General features: G+C 35.4%; 1 protein-coding gene across 1 annotated transcript in view; it reads left to right on the top strand.

Moving 5' to 3' along the window:
- LOC141487805 (solute carrier family 22 member 16-like) overlaps positions 1 to 6,797 on the top strand; it is a 59,435-nt gene extending 52,638 nt beyond the window's left edge. Inside the window, exon 8 of the mRNA XM_074187351.1 lies at positions 6,398 to 6,797. Within this exon, the coding sequence (XP_074043452.1) occupies positions 6,398 to 6,610 (213 nt within the window). The 3' untranslated portion in view covers positions 6,611 to 6,797. The remainder of the gene's footprint in view (positions 1 to 6,397) is intronic.
- Positions 6,798 to 15,796: the final 8,999 nt, after the last annotated feature.

Below are 15,796 nucleotides of genomic sequence, written 5' to 3'. Positions count from 1 at the left end.
CAGAAGATAGGGACTGAGTTAATTGAGGGAGTAAAAGATATTTACTTAGTTTTCTATCAGTGCATCAAGGTCTGCCCCAGACTAGGGGAATAGATAGTGGGGAGTAGTAGGAGCACTTTAGGTGAGGAAAGGCAAGGGAAGTCCATGAAGACCCATTTCTTCCTGGATATGCATCTCCCCCACCCCCATCTCTGGGATTTCTTTTGTTTGAAGCTTTGACCTCTTAAACTGCTGAAATTTTCCATTAGGAAGAGGAAACAGGGTAATTTGGGCCAAGGGTTTGTGTGGAAGAATTGATGGTTCCTCTTACTGCTTATCTGCTTGTCATTTATCATTAGACCAATCACTGCTCTATTGGAAGGATAAGTTCTCTGTGCCAGCGTAACTCTATATGAACAATGTTGCTTAAAAAGTAGGATTGGAAGTCAGGAGAACTGGCTCTGACATTAATCCAGTTTATTTCTTTCTCTGTAAAGTATGGGAATTGACCAAAGAGTTCTCTGTGAACCCTTCCAATTCTAAAAGTCTGGATTTTTGAAATTTGGCCTCCATTTGACTCCATTCCAACTCAGCCTCAATTTCAGTAAAGCCTTATGGTACCTTTGTGTCCTTGACCAGGTCCCCTCCTTTCCAGGGAGAGGCATCAATTTGCTGTTCTAAAAAAATTAAAAGTTTGAGCTTGCTAGGTGGCGAAGGTGATAAAGGACCAGCTCTGGAGTTAGCACTTGAATTCAAAACTGGCCTCAGACATGTGACACGAGCTGTGTGACCCTGGGCAAGTTGCTTAACTCTATTAGCTTCAGTTTCCTCATCTGGAAAAAGAGCTGAAGAAGGGGAAAAAAGATCTGGAAAAGGAAAGGTAAATCATTTCAATATCTTTGCCAAGAAAATTCCAAATGGGGTCACAAAGAGTTAAGACACCACTGAAAAACAATAGAGGAATGAATGGTGTAGCTTTTTTTTCCTAAGAAAGAAGTGAGCTCTCAATAATTGAAAGTAAGCAATTTAAAAAAAAATGGAATTTCAGAATTGATCTTGTTTCTTTTCTTTTTTTTTAGCAAGACAATCAGGGTTGAGTGACTTGCCCAAGGTCACACAGCTAGTAAGTATCATGTGACTGAGACTGAATTTGAACTCAGGTCTTCCTGACCCAAGAGTGCTGGTCTTGAAGTCAGGAAGATTCATCTTTCTGAGTTCATATCTAGTCTCACATGAATATTTTTTCACTTGGCCCAACACTGCAAAATCTCACCATAGAAAAGCAGAAGCAGAGCACTCTCATATGTTCCTGCAGCTGCCACCAGGTTGGGAGTGGTGTAGAAACTACAAGACCTGGCCAAGTGTGTGCTGGAGAATCAAGACTTTTGACATATTCTTATTTTATTCAATTTTTCTTGATAACCAGGTATTAATGGCAGTTGCTTATTTACACTTGGTATCAGAGAAATCTGATTGCTATATGTGCTGGCTTTGTGTACAAGGAGAGATTTCTCAAGATTCTTAAATTCAAATGGATCCTTCATTAAAAACAGTACTCTATTCATTGAAAATTATAGGCTTTACTCTACATCAATTAATTTTAAAAGTTGTGTGTTTATAATTAATTATTTTACAGTACTAAAATTGCAGAGAAGCTCCTGACTTTCATTATTGTAGGTAGTTTTCTTGATATACACGTTTCCCATACCAAATCACCTGTCCAGTCTCTATCCCTCTATATACATATGGAAATATGTATGCAGGTATATTATTTTTCCTTCCAATCAGATAACATTCTAAGGTTAGCCTATATTTGAATAAAATAGGTGTTTTTGGAAGCTTGGAGGGAAGGGGAAATCTCCTAGCTAACTAAATCTATCTATCTATCATCTATCCAACTATCTATCTATCTATCTATCTATCTATCTATCTATCTATCTATCTATCTATCTATCATCTATCCATGTATATATACATATGTGAATATATACACATATAGATTTATAAATAGTAATTTATTTTTTCCAATTATTTGTACTGATAGTTTTCAATATTCATTTTATAATATTTTTGAGTTTTAATTTTTTCCCTCCCATCTCTCCCCTTTCCCAAGATAGCAAGCAGTCTTATATAGTGAACCTAATATATAGGTATTTTTTAATAAAGATTTTATTTGAGTTTTACAATTTTTCTCCCAATCTTACTCCCCACCCCACAGAAAGCAATCTGCCAGTCTTTATTTTGTTTCCTAGTTGTACATTGATCCAAATTGAGTGTGATGAGAGAGAAATCACATCCTTAAGGAAGAAACAAAAAGTATACGAGATAACAAGATCAGAAAATAAGATACCTGTTTTTTCCCCCCCTAAATTAAAGGGAATAGTACTTGAACTTTGTTCAAACTCCACAGCTCTTTCTCTGGATACAGATGGTATTCTCCATTGCAGACAGCCCCAAATTGTCCCTGGTTGTTGCACTGATGGAACAATCAAGTCCATCAAGGTTGAACATCACCCCCATGTTGCTGTTACGGTGTACAGTGTTTTTCTGGTTCTGCTCATCTCAGCATCATTTAATGCAAATCCCTCCAGGCTTCCCTGAATTCCCATCCCTCCTGGTTTCTAATAGAACAATAGTGTTCCATGACAGACATATACCACACTTTGCTAAGCCATTCCCCAATTGAAGGACATTTACTTGATTTCCAGTTCTTTGCCACCACAAACAGGGCTGCTATGAATATTTTTGTACAGTTGATGCTTTTTGCCCTTTTTCATCATCTCTTCAGGGTACAGACCCAGTAGTGGTATTGCTGGATCAAAGGGTGTGCTCATTTTTGTTGCTCTTTGGGCGTAGGTCCAAATGTCTCTCCAGAAATGTTGGATGCTTCACAAACAATGTAATAGTGTCCCAGATTTCCCAAATCCCTTCCAACAATGATCATTATCCTTTTTGGTCAATTAGTCAGTCTGAGAGGTATGAGGTAGTACCTCAGAGAAGCTTTAATTGGCATTTCTCTAATAATTTATGATTTAGAGCAATTTTTCATATGGCTATGGATTCCTTTGATCTCCTCATCTGTAAATTGCCTTTGCATGTCCTTTGACCGTTTTCAATTGGGGAATGCCTTTTTTTTTTAAAATATGAGTTACTTCTCTGTATATTTTAGAAATGAGTCCTTTGTCAGAATCATTAGTTGTAAAGATTGTTTCCCAATTTACTACATTTCTTTTAATCTTGGTTACAGTGGTTTTATCTGTGCAAAACCTTTTTAATTTAATGCAATCGAAATCATCTAATTTGTTTCTGGTGATGTTCTCCATCTCTTCCTTAGTCATAAACTGCTCTCCTTTCCATAGATCTGACAGGTAAACTAGTCCTTGATCTTCTAATTTTCTTATAGTATTGTTTTTTATGTCTAAATCCTGTAACTACTTGGATCTTAGCTTGGTAAAGGGTATGAGGTGTTGGTTTAATCTAAGTTTCTTCCATACTAGCTTCCAATTTTCCCAGCAGTTTTTATCAAAGAGAGAATTTTTATCCCAATAGCTGGACTCTTTGGGTTTATCAGATAGCAGATTACTATAATCATTTCCTGCTGTTGTTCCCAGTCTATTTCACTGGTCCACCACTCTATTTCTTAGCCAATAATGAACAGTTTTTTGACTAATGTTTTATAATATAATTTTAGATCAGGTAGGGCTAAGCCCCCTTCTTTTGCACTTTTTTCCCTTAAATTCCTGGTAATTCTTGACTTTTTATTTCTCCATATGAATTTACTTACAACTTTTTCTAACTCATTAAAGTAATTTTTTGAAATTTTGATTGGCAGGGCACTAAACAGGTAGTTTAGTTTTGGTAGAATTGTCATTTTTATTATATTAGCTTGACCTATCTATGAGCAGTTGATGTTTGCCCAGTTATTTAAATCTGATTTAATTTGTATGAGAAGTGTTTTATAATTGTTTTCAAAAAGTTTGAGTCTGCCTTGGCAAATAGACTCCCAGGTATTTTATATTGTCTGAGGTTACATTGAATGGGATTTCTCTTTCTAGCTCTTCCTGCTGTATCCTGCTAGACATATATAGAAAAGTTGAGGATTTATGAGGGTTTATTTTATAACCAGCAACTTTGCTAAAATTGCTAACTGTTTCCAGTAGTTTTTTGGATGATTTCTTGTACCTAATATATTTCTGAGCAATACCTTTTCTCCCTTCCCTTCCACATTTCTCAAGTTGGCAAGCAGTCTGATGTAGTCAGCCTAATATATTTTTTGAACAATACCTTTTCCTTTCTTTTCCTTCCCTTTCTTCTTCCCAAAATGGCAAGCACTCTGATATAGTCAAAAAATATTTTTAAACAATATCTTTTTCTTTATGTAATTGAGCATGCTTTCTTGGACCAGTAAATGCAACTCAAATAACTTAGGTTTGATGCTTTGTTTTTATTTTTTAAGTGTGATTTGTTCAATAATAATTAAAAATTTCTCATGAAGGTTTTGTGTGGCTGTCATAAGACCCAGGGAGGCAGTAGTTTCTTCATTAGGCCTGAAAGAATAGGCACTTCCAATCTATTGTTAAACAATGAAAAAAATCATTAAATTATATTTAGGTGTGGGGGAAGAAAGTACTGAAAGACTTCTTGATTTTTTGAATTTTAAATAATTTATCTCATAAATATCTCTTAAGTCTCATAAATGTTTCCTATTCTGTGAACTCTGTACATAACAGGGCTCTTGTGAAAAAGCTGGGTGATGTTTGTCTTTATTCTTGAAGAAGATCATGAAATCAAGGAGGTGATGCCATGACAAGCATGTGAATTGGAAAAGAATGAAGGAGTGCTGTGCTAAGTCATCAGCCTCACTTATTCCTTCAGAGCCATCTGGGTAAAATGACCAGATATGAATGACTGGAGGGAACATTGGCTATGAGGCAATCAGGGTTAAATGACTTGCCCAATGTCACACAGCTAGTAAGTGTGAGGCTGGAAGTCAGGAAAGGGCAGGGATGAGCAATCAGAGATGAGGCTCAGCTCTGCCTCACCTGCCTTTCTCTCACTGCAAGTCTCTGGCACCCTCCATCTGATGTTGATTGTGTTTCCTTAGATAAGTCATTTAACAGCTCTGAGCCTCACCAGTTGTGAGGATTGGTCTATATGGCTCCCAGATCCCCCTCCATGCTAGGGATTGGGGGAAGGACATAAACACGGAGCCAAAAGAAAACAGGTTAAACAGATAAGTTCCATGTTTACCACGAGAAAAGAATTTCATGGTAGGACCTGGCCTATTTTAAATAATTGTCAATATCCATCAATATTTTAAATAATCATAAATAGAATGGTAGTATGACTTAATTGGATGTAGAGCTGGTTTTGTTGACAGGACAGACCTGGATTGAAGTCTTGCCATGATTCACATGTCTGTGTGATATTGGTTAATTCATTTAACCTCTCAGTGCTCTTTGTCAGAGATGTCAAATATGCAATCTGTGATACTCCTGGGTATCACAAAATGTTATTGGGAAATATTTAGTGAAATAAAAATGCAGTAAAACATAGATAATTTTAACTTGTGGGTCAAGAATATGCATATGCCTTCAGGGATGGGTTTCTATTTGAATTAAACACTACTGTTCTAAGCAAGTCTGTACTTCATTTGACTGCTCTGTACAGAATGAGGGGTCTTCCCTTGGGGGGGGTACCAATAAAATCACAGGTGCAGTCCTGCTCCTTAATAGTAAAGGAGCATGAACCTTCACTTCCCAGCAAAAACAGTGCTCTGTACACCTAGAATGCTCAGTATAGTATGTTTCTCTTAAGTCTCACATTTCAGTTCTACCTTTATCCTCCTAATTTAACTCAACCAGATCATTAAAAAATGTTTCATTTTTAGGAATTAGGGAATCCTGTTCCCATCTCCCCAATCAATATATAATGTTCTTTTCTTGAAGCTATCAGTTTTTTTTAAAATTTGAAACTGGGGATATTGGAGGGATGAGGAATGTTAAAATAATCTATAAATGTAAATTATTAATATATCAAGTCAGATTTCTATTTTAATGATCAGTTTGAGCTGAAATGTCACAATCTACTCTGAACATCTGTAGGTAAATGGTTTCACACTGCCCCCTAGTGTAAACAATAGTGGCCCCCAAAGTTTTCAGATCCTTAGAACCCCCTCCTCAGAAATCTGAAGTAAAGATTTTCTCATAGTTGTAAAAATCATAGCAAAGTAGGACAGCATATTCGCCTTCTTCTGATATAAATTCCAAAATGCTCTTTTTATTTGCTTTTGAAAACACCTTTTCATCCTTTTTAAACTTTATTGGTGCTTAGCACATGTCTGGCACATGGTAGGCATTTATTAAAACCCTCTAGAATGATTTGTTGATGACTTGCTGATTTATTTTATCTCTTCTAGTTGCTGGTTGGTATTATGGCCTTTCTGACCGGAATGTTAACGCTGATGCTCCCCGAAACTCTCGGGAAACCTTTGACCAACACTTGGGAGGAAGCTGAAAAACTAGGAGTGGAGAAAATCATTTCTCCTGCCAAATTGCCTCCCACAATAAATAATATGGAGCCAGAGAGAATAGAGATGATTCAACAAGGGACCTCTCATACTCATGGCTAAAAATGTTTTATATGTTGATTGTCATTTGAAAAGTCATTGACCATTAATATCATTTTATTTACCCCTCTTCTGCATATTTGTATTGTTCCTTTTTAAGGAGTTTTAGAAAATATTTTCTATGAATAAAGAAGTTTTATAAAAACAATGTTCTATCTGCTAATAGATTCAACATAGGCAGACACTTTGTTTCTTTACTCAATTTGTTATTAATAGGAAGAGACTGTATTTTTCCTTTGTAATTTATACCCCCCTTCTCCTCCTTTTTCTTACTTTTTGAGCTTTAAGATTTTTTTTTTAAAGTGCTTTCTCAGATAATTCATTTTGAGAATAGATTTAAAGCAATAATTGCTAGGGCTTAATTAGCACCTTTAGATTTTCAAAGTATTTACAAACATTATTTCATTTTTATCCTCACAACAATTCTGAGAGGCAAGTATTGTTGTCACCCCCCTTTTCACAGATGAGGAAACTGAGGCCTAAAGAGGTTAAATAACTTGCCCAGGGTCACACTGGCAGCTAGGTTTCAAAGTGAACAGAAATGTCTGGCCTGAAGTTAGGAAAACTCACCTTCATAAGTTCAAATCTGGCCTCAGACACTTAGCTATGTGACCCTAGGCAAGTCACTTGATTCTGGTTTACCTCAGTTTCCTAAGCTGAAAAAATGGCAAGCCATTTTCTTTGCCAAGAAAACCCTAAATGTTGTCACCAGAGAGTCAGAAATGAGTGAAATAAAAACAATTCTCTCCTAAGGAATAAATGCAAATGCAGAACACCTCCAACAGGGTCACACAGCTCAGTCTTCCTGACTCCTCTATGCCACCTATCTGAACAAAAAACTGGGAGTAGACCAAATTTGTTGACTTGTTTTATTCCCAAAGAGAATTAAATATGACAGGTCCCCTTGTTTTATGTCCAGTCAGGGCATCTTGATCTCACTGCGCTTATAGTCCTCTGAATTGTTTGATATTTTTGAATTTGAAAACCCTACCCTGAGATTATTATCATATAATTAATGACCATGAACCTGCCAATTCTCCCTTTATCTTCAAGCCAGGTTTCCCCCATGAGTCTACTTTACATGCCAGGTTCCTTTTGAAGTTGGTAATAATTCAGTACTTCAAAGATCTCTTCAAGTTTGCACTGCAAAATCAGAATTTGAGGTCAAGCATGACGACTGATCTAATGTCAATTTGAATATTTCTAAGGGCTTTTGTTCTTAGTAATTTGGGTGAAGATGTCATTCCTTTTCCATGACATTTGTTTTGATCTTTTTCTTTCCTCAATTCTGGCTGAATTTTAAAACTTTCTTTACCATCCTAGCCCTTTCACTCCATTATTATCATTGCATTTTAATCCTTTTTTGCTAGGATTGAGGTGTACATTTTCTCCTAAGTGAATTTATTTGTAGTTGTTAGTGGTTTCCTTGAGCATTAGGAACTGATTCTTTTAGCTCAAAACTCAAGTTGATTCAAAGAGAGAAAAAGCTATTAAATACAGCCTAATTGAAATAGACAAATGAAAAGTAAAGTAACTCATTTTGCTCTCTGGGAAATTTAGGTGTGCTGGCTACAAGGAAAAAATTGTTGACTTTTAAAAACTTCATCAGCACTAACTTGTTCACACATTAAACAACACACAAGTAGAGCTTTCATTTTTAATTACTGCTTTCCCCTGTAAGTTAGGTAATACAAATATATTATCATCTTCATTTAAAATTTTTAATCACAATATCATTTTCCCCAATTATATGTAAAGATAGTTTTCAACATTCATTTTTGTGAAATTTTCAGTTCCTAATGTTCCATCCTTCCCCTTCCCAAGACAACAAATGATCTGATATAGGTTATATATGTACAATATCTTAAACATTCCCATATTAGTATTATCTCTATTTTTATGGATGGAAGAACTGCAATTTAGGTAGATTAAATGATTTGTTACTGCAAGCATTGTTACTAGGTTCAAGCCTGGGGACTCTGATACCAAGATCAGTATTGTTATTAAATAATGATAGGTTTTCCCAGGTAAATGCTGAATTCTCCATTTCCTTTAAACTTTAAAAAATTAGTTTCTTGGTGGCAATTAGGTGGTACAGCAGATTAGAGCATGGGCTCTGCACTCAGGAGGATCTGAGTTCAAATACAACCTAAAACATTTGATACTAGTCTGACCTTGGGCAGTCACTTTAATCCAATGCTTCATTAAAAAAAGAAAAAAGAAAAAAAGAAAAAAAAGTAAGTTTCTCCTACCATTAATGCAAACAAAGAATGTAAGATTTCCTCCCAATGTTCTGCTATTTCTATTTTTTAAGAAAAATCTCCTTTTTTCTTCTTTATCAGTATGCTTTTTGATTTTCAGTGTTCTATGTCCTTTGTTAGTCTTACTGTTTTGACAAGAAACATTGTACTATTGTTCACTCATTAACTTTCTTTTACTCTGAAGCAGCAGACTGGGAAGAGGAAAATTGACAAACCATCTGCTCTTAAGTGGAGATCTGCCATCATTTTTCAGTGATCTGGTTCGAATGGACACTTTCACAACGATATGAATCCTAAATGCCTGACTGTCCTGACCTGTTACTCATATGACTTGGGACTGGTCTCAAAGTCACAACAAAGCTGCAATAGTGAGGGCAGTTGGGGTGAAGAGAGGGGCAGTTAGCTGCCACATTTTGTTACTTGGTTTGATCAACAATTTGTTGGTCATCCATTTATTTAATACTTTACTACTAAATTCATAGAGTAGAAATAAGATGTTTGCAGAATCAGAAGGACCTTAGTAAGTCCTAATCCTTGACATTTTCAGACTGAAAGCCCCAGTTAACCTGAACATGCTTTGGACAACTCCCTGAAACACTAAGTTGAGATCTTCCTAACATATCATGAAAAAATTATGTGTAACTATTATCTTAACTGTTTCAACTTAAAAAATATATATATATACATATATGTACATACATTTTTACATATCTACATGTATATTTCCATTTTTCTGGTGCAGATGTGATTTCATCAGTTTCAAAACTTCTTTTGCCAACATATGTTATTTTTTAAAATAGTATTTTATTATTTCAAATTACATATAAAAGTAGTTTTCAATATAATTTTTGTATGATTTTGAGTTCCAGTTTTTTCCTCCTCTTCCCTCAGCCCTCCAAGACAGCAAGCATTCTGATTCACATTATACATGTGCAATCTTGTTAGACATACTTCCTTATTAGTCATATTGTAAAAGAAGAATCAGAACAAAAGGGAAAGAAAAAAAAGAGAAAGAAAAAACAAAAAAATTTTAAAAAAGTGAAAATAGCACGCTTTGATCAGACTTCACAGTTCTTTCCTCTGGATGTGGATGGTACTTTCCATCACTTGTCTTTTGGAATTGTCTTAGTTCATTGTATTTTTGAGAAGACGTAAGTCTATCACAGTTGATCATCAAATAATGCCGCTGTTACTGTGTACAATGTTCTTCTAGTTTTGCTCATCTCACTCAGCATAAGTCCATGTAAGTCTTTTCAGATTTTTCTGAAATCTGCCTGCTTATTTCTTATAGCACAACAGTATTCCATGATAGTTATAGACCACAACTTGTTCAGTCATTTCCAAATTGATGGGCATCTCTTTGATTTCAATTCTTAACCACCACAAAAAGTGCTCCTATGGATATTTTTGTGAAGTGGGTTCTTCCCCTTTTTAAATCTCATCAAGGGAATAGACTCTAAAAGTGGTACTGCTGGATCAAAGGGCATACCCAGTTTGATTGATTGCCCTTTGGTTACAGCTCCAAATTGTTCTCCACAATGGTAGAATCAATTCACAACTCCACCAACAGTACATTAGTATCCCAGTTTTTCTACATTCTCTCCAGTATCTATCATTTTCCTTTTTTGTCATATGGGTTGTTTTAATTAGCATTAGAATAGTTTTGATTAGCATTTCTCTGATCAATAGTAATTTAGAGCATTTTTTCATATGATTATTGATAGTTTTAATTTCTTCATCTGAAAACTATCTTTTCATATCTTTTGATCATTTGAGAAATGACTTGTATTTTTTATAAATTTTACTCAGTTCTCTACATATTTGAGAAATGTCGGGAGACTATCTTTTTCAACTTGAACTAGAACTACAATTGCCTCAACGACAACCCTGATCATTTTTTTCCAGAACTCTAATGACATGGATTCCACTAAATCCTGAGGCAGTTCTTTCATTTTGGGATACATCTAATTATTGGGGAATTTTTCCTTATATCAAGTTTTTATTTCTCTATGTAGTTTAGACTGATCATTCTATGTTCTTCCCTCTGTGCGTAAGCAGAAATTTAGTCTCTCATGCACTCCAACTGCTTCAAGATAGCTAGGGTGTCACCTTTTGGTCAAAACCTACCTTCAGCTTCTTCAACCAGGATTCTCCAGGCCTTTAACAGTTTTTGACCTTCCTCTTCTTCTCCTGATTATCCTTGTCCTTCCTATAATATAACTTTCAGAACTTTGAGTTTTTTTAGGAGTAAAATAGCAAATGTTCCTCTGAAATTAAGAATAAGGAACATATATTTGTATGTAAAACCTCTATCTGATTACTTAATGAATTGGGTAGGGGATAGTGAAAGAAGGGAGAAAGAAAATTTTGGAAAATCTTACAAAATGAATACTGAAAACTATGGTTGCATGTAATTGGAAAAAATAAAATACTATTATGTGAAAAAAATAAACTAAATAAACAAAAAGAAAAAGGAACATAAACTATTCATTAACTATAGAAATTCATTCTAAAAGGGCAATCAGTTAAGGAATATGGAATAGAAATGATATGAGACACAAAGCAACAGAAAAAGAAATAGCAAGAGATAGAGGAAGCTGAAAACACTGACAATAATCTGTAATAGGACATTAAAAAAAGAAAGGCTAAATGGACAAGGAGATCTTTACTTAAGGAGCAACATCATCTTTTGGGATATTGTTCCTAAGGGATTCTTAAGGGTTATTTTGTATTTCTACAGATATAAGATAAATAATATCAACTCTTTTTAATTGCCCTTTGGCATGTGCAAAATCAAATTGAAACAAAATCCAGAAGTGTCTAAACCTTATGTATTTTGAAAGTAAATCCACGATATCTTGATCTTGGTCAACTTAAGATCATAAATTTGAGTTTAGTAGGGACTTTAAAGGTCATCTATCTAGGCCAACATCATTTTAGAGTTCAGAAAACTGAGATCTAAATATTATGACTTGTGCAATGCCATTCAGATACTAAATATCAGATACTAAACTCGATAACCAAAGTTCTCTCATTCCCCAACCAATAATTTCTCAAATGTACTATGCATTTACTTCCTTATTACTTTCTTATTAACTTTTTCATAAATGTATCTTTTTTTTACCTTTCTCTTTAAAGATTTCATTGGAAAACTCAAAATTAACTTTGGCATGTTCTTATTATGGAGTAATTGAATTCTTCTGATCAGTGTGATAGTTAACTGTAAGATTTAGCCAATGGATGCTATTTAAAGAGTCAATTATGAACAGAGATTTAAATTGACTGATTTTTGGCATTTGAAAAGGCCTTTAATCTAATTTATTTGCTGATCCAAGTAATTGCAGATCTGTGCAGGGAAGGGTGAAATGACTCTATCTGGATCTGATGGAAAGAGCAGCAGGGCCTGAGAATCAGGAGATCTGGGTTCTGTCAGACAGTCTCCCTCCTCTGAGACAATGGGTTTGACCAATAGGCATTTCAAAACTAGTGATCATATCCCTAAATAGTTTACTTGCAAAATTATTTCAAAGTCTCTGCAAATATTCTAATAATAGTCTCCTTGCATCTGGGATGTGAGAAATTTCAATTTTTTGGTTTTCAATTTTTGTGATCTTATTCAAATAAAAACTCAGCTTCTGCAAGATAATTTCATTTGCTATCCTTTTGAAGTTATTTACCTCTGGTAGCTGAGAACATTACGTTTTTAGTTATTAGGTTTTTGATTACATATTCCCAAAACATGTCTTAAATGTAAGATCATAGATCTTGAGCAGGAAGTGGTCTTAGGAACCATCTGGTCTGACTTAATTTAGTTGAGGAAATCAAGGTCCCAGAAATCAAGTGACTTGGGGTTTTCTGGTTTTCCTCCCTATTTCACTGTCTGCTTTCTGACTCCATCCTAGCCCTCAATTAGAAGCTGGAACTAGAGAAATGAGAAGTTTATCTTTTTCTTTCAAACAATATTGTAAATGAGAATTTGCCTTCCTGATTCACAAATTCAATGTTTGTTTCGATTTGTCACTGCTTCTTGACTCCTGCTACCAACTTCAACTATCACCTTAAGACCTTTGTACTTGTTCTGTGTCCTTTTTTCTTATTAGAGAAATTATTATTCAATTGTTTCAATCCCTGTCCAATCCTCTATGATCCCATTTGGGGTTTTCTTGGCAAAAATACTGATGTGTCTTGCTATTTCCCTCTCTAGTTCATTTTACAGATGAGGAACTCAGGCACATTGGGATAAGTGACTTGCCCAAGGGCACATAGCTAGATTTGAATCAGGTCTTCCTGACTCTGGGGTTGGCACTCTATGCACTCTATCTAAATGAAACTTTACACTGACTTTAATCAAAAGAATTTGAAAGATATCGAAAGAGTAATGAAATACTGTAATAAGTAAAGGAAAATAATACTAAAAGGCATCAAGAATAATGACCAGTGATGAAAAACATTAGGTCTAACAACAATAACTCATTTGTATAAAGTAACTTAGATATTATCCCCATTTTACAGGTAAGGAAACTGAGGATTTGAGAAATTAAATGGCTTGCCAAGGTTCTCAGTTAATAAGGGTCTGAAGTAGGATTTTATCCCTGATATCCTGACTCCAAGTTTGTTTCCTGTGTTATATATTAATACCATACTCCCCTCCAAAAGCCTGGACTTTCTACGATGCTAAAGTCTATTTTGATTTAATGATACAATCCTCAAATCACATATCAATAACACTTTCAAACAAGAAAAATTACACCCACACAAGTTAACTTCATAAATAAACACAGAGGCCAGTTCTCACCTTGAGAATTGTATTGTCCCTCCCACCTCCCGTTCCCTCATCTAATTAAAGTAGGAAAAGGAACTTTGTCTTTCCCTCCCTCTCTGAATCCCCTAAAACAGGGATAGATAATCTTTTTTATGTGCCAAGACTCATTTGGATAATTAATTCACCCCTAAAAAGCTCTTATATTTATTGAATTTCAAGTCTTGTCTGCAGTTGCCTTGGCAATGCCTCAACAAAACTGCCAGGTTGGAAGTTCTAGGCCCCTGCCTTTCAAGTAAGCTGGGGAGAATAATTTTGGAGCTTCCTACCAGTTAACATCATTAACACTTCTCATCTGTAAATAAGCAGTAATACCTTATCAGATTTTACCAGACAACTTTTCCCATGGATAATTTACTAGAATAATAAAATTTAAAACTAGAAGAGGACTTTGAGAGACCCATTTAATTCAAGATGGGGAAATTGAGGTCTAGAGAGGTTAAGTCACTTAGTCAAAGTCATCTGGTTTTCTGTGCATGTGAGTCAGGATTTCCAGTCAAGTCCTTTAACTCAAAATATAAAATACTTTCTCCTGTTTCATTTTGATTTTACATCAGAGTTATTTACTCAGATGTCAATACATTTTTTTATCGAGAACTTTTGTTTTTAAATCATAATCATAGATTTCTGTGTCACAATAACGCAGTGAGGATGGAATGCTCTGAAGCCTTCCCAAATTTTCCTCCAAACAACTAGAAAACTACCTCAGAAATGGTCTAGGAGCAGGGAAGCAACTTGACAGCACAGCAAGAAAGGTCTGGCTCACTGGAATGGGAGGAGAGTGAGGACAAAGATGGGCAGCAGCCACAGCAGGGGGTCTGCAACCAGCCTCCAAATCTGGGGGCAATCCACCAATGAGGGTCAGGGAGAGAGAGAGAGACAGAGAGAGACAGAGAGAAGGAGACACAGAGACAGAGAGAGAACAGAGAGAGAGAGAGAGAGAGAGAGAGAGAGAGAGAGAGAGAGAATGAGAGAGTGAGAGAACAACCAAGCAGCAATGCACTCCTGGAGTAGGCCAACAGCTAAAAACCCCACCCCACAACCAGGGGAGGTCATTGGGGAGCCCTCCCCAATCCTTAATATAAACCAGAAGAAAAACCTACCCTATAGAAAAAGCAATAGGCTAAGCCATAAATTCCAGTGAAAGTCGGCAATAAGATCTAGAGCTCTACCACAAAAAACTTGAATTAGTGAAAAGCAGAGGCCATCTCTCACACAAAACACTAAGGCACAAAAAGGCAGGATAAATGAGCAAAAAAAGCAGGAAAAAAGAGAAGAACTTGACTATTGAAAAGTATAGGTGATAGAGATGATAAAGGCATAGTGTCAAAATGGCTATATGTTAAGCCTAAAAGAAAAATGTAATTTGGTCTTAGTCCCAGAAAGAATTCATGGAAGAGCTTAAAAAGCATTTGAAAAAGCAAATTAGAGAAGTAGAAGAAAAAATGGAAGAAGAAGAAATGAGGATAATACAAGAGAATCATGAAAATGAATCAATTGCATATGAAAAGATGTACAAAAATTTACTAAGGAAAGTAACTCCCTACAAAATGGAACTGATCAAATGGAAAGGAAGTACAAAAGTTTAAGTAGAAGCTCTACCAGACAACAAAATATGATTAAAACAAAATAAAAAAGAAAAAAATGTGAAACCCCTCATTGGAAAAACTACTGACTAGAAAATAGGCTCAGGAGAGAGAATATAAGAATTATTGTGCTACTTGAAAGCTACAGCCAAAAAAAAACTTGGACAACATTTTTCAATAAATTTTCAAAGTAGGGCAGATAGGTGGTGTGGTGGATAGAGCATCAGCCATGGAGTCAGGAGGACCTGAGTTCAAATCTGGTCTGAGACACATAATAATTACCTAGCTGTGTGACCATGGGCAAGTCACTTTAACCCTACTGCCTTGCCAAAAAACAACCTAAATAAATTATCAAAGGAAACTGCCCTGTGATATTAGAACCAGAGGGCAAATATATATTGAGAGAATCCACTGATCATTGTCTTAAAGAGATCCCAAAATGAAGACTCCCAGGAACCCACAGCAGAGATTACAGATCAAGGGGAAAGAATTGCAGGAAGTCATAAAGAAGCAAACAATTCAA

This window comes from Macrotis lagotis, chromosome 5, assembly GCF_037893015.1.
Source record: "Macrotis lagotis isolate mMagLag1 chromosome 5, bilby.v1.9.chrom.fasta, whole genome shotgun sequence".
Lineage (NCBI taxonomy): Eukaryota > Metazoa > Chordata > Mammalia > Peramelemorphia > Peramelidae > Macrotis > Macrotis lagotis.
This window is presented reverse-complemented; position numbering and strand designations above follow the sequence as displayed.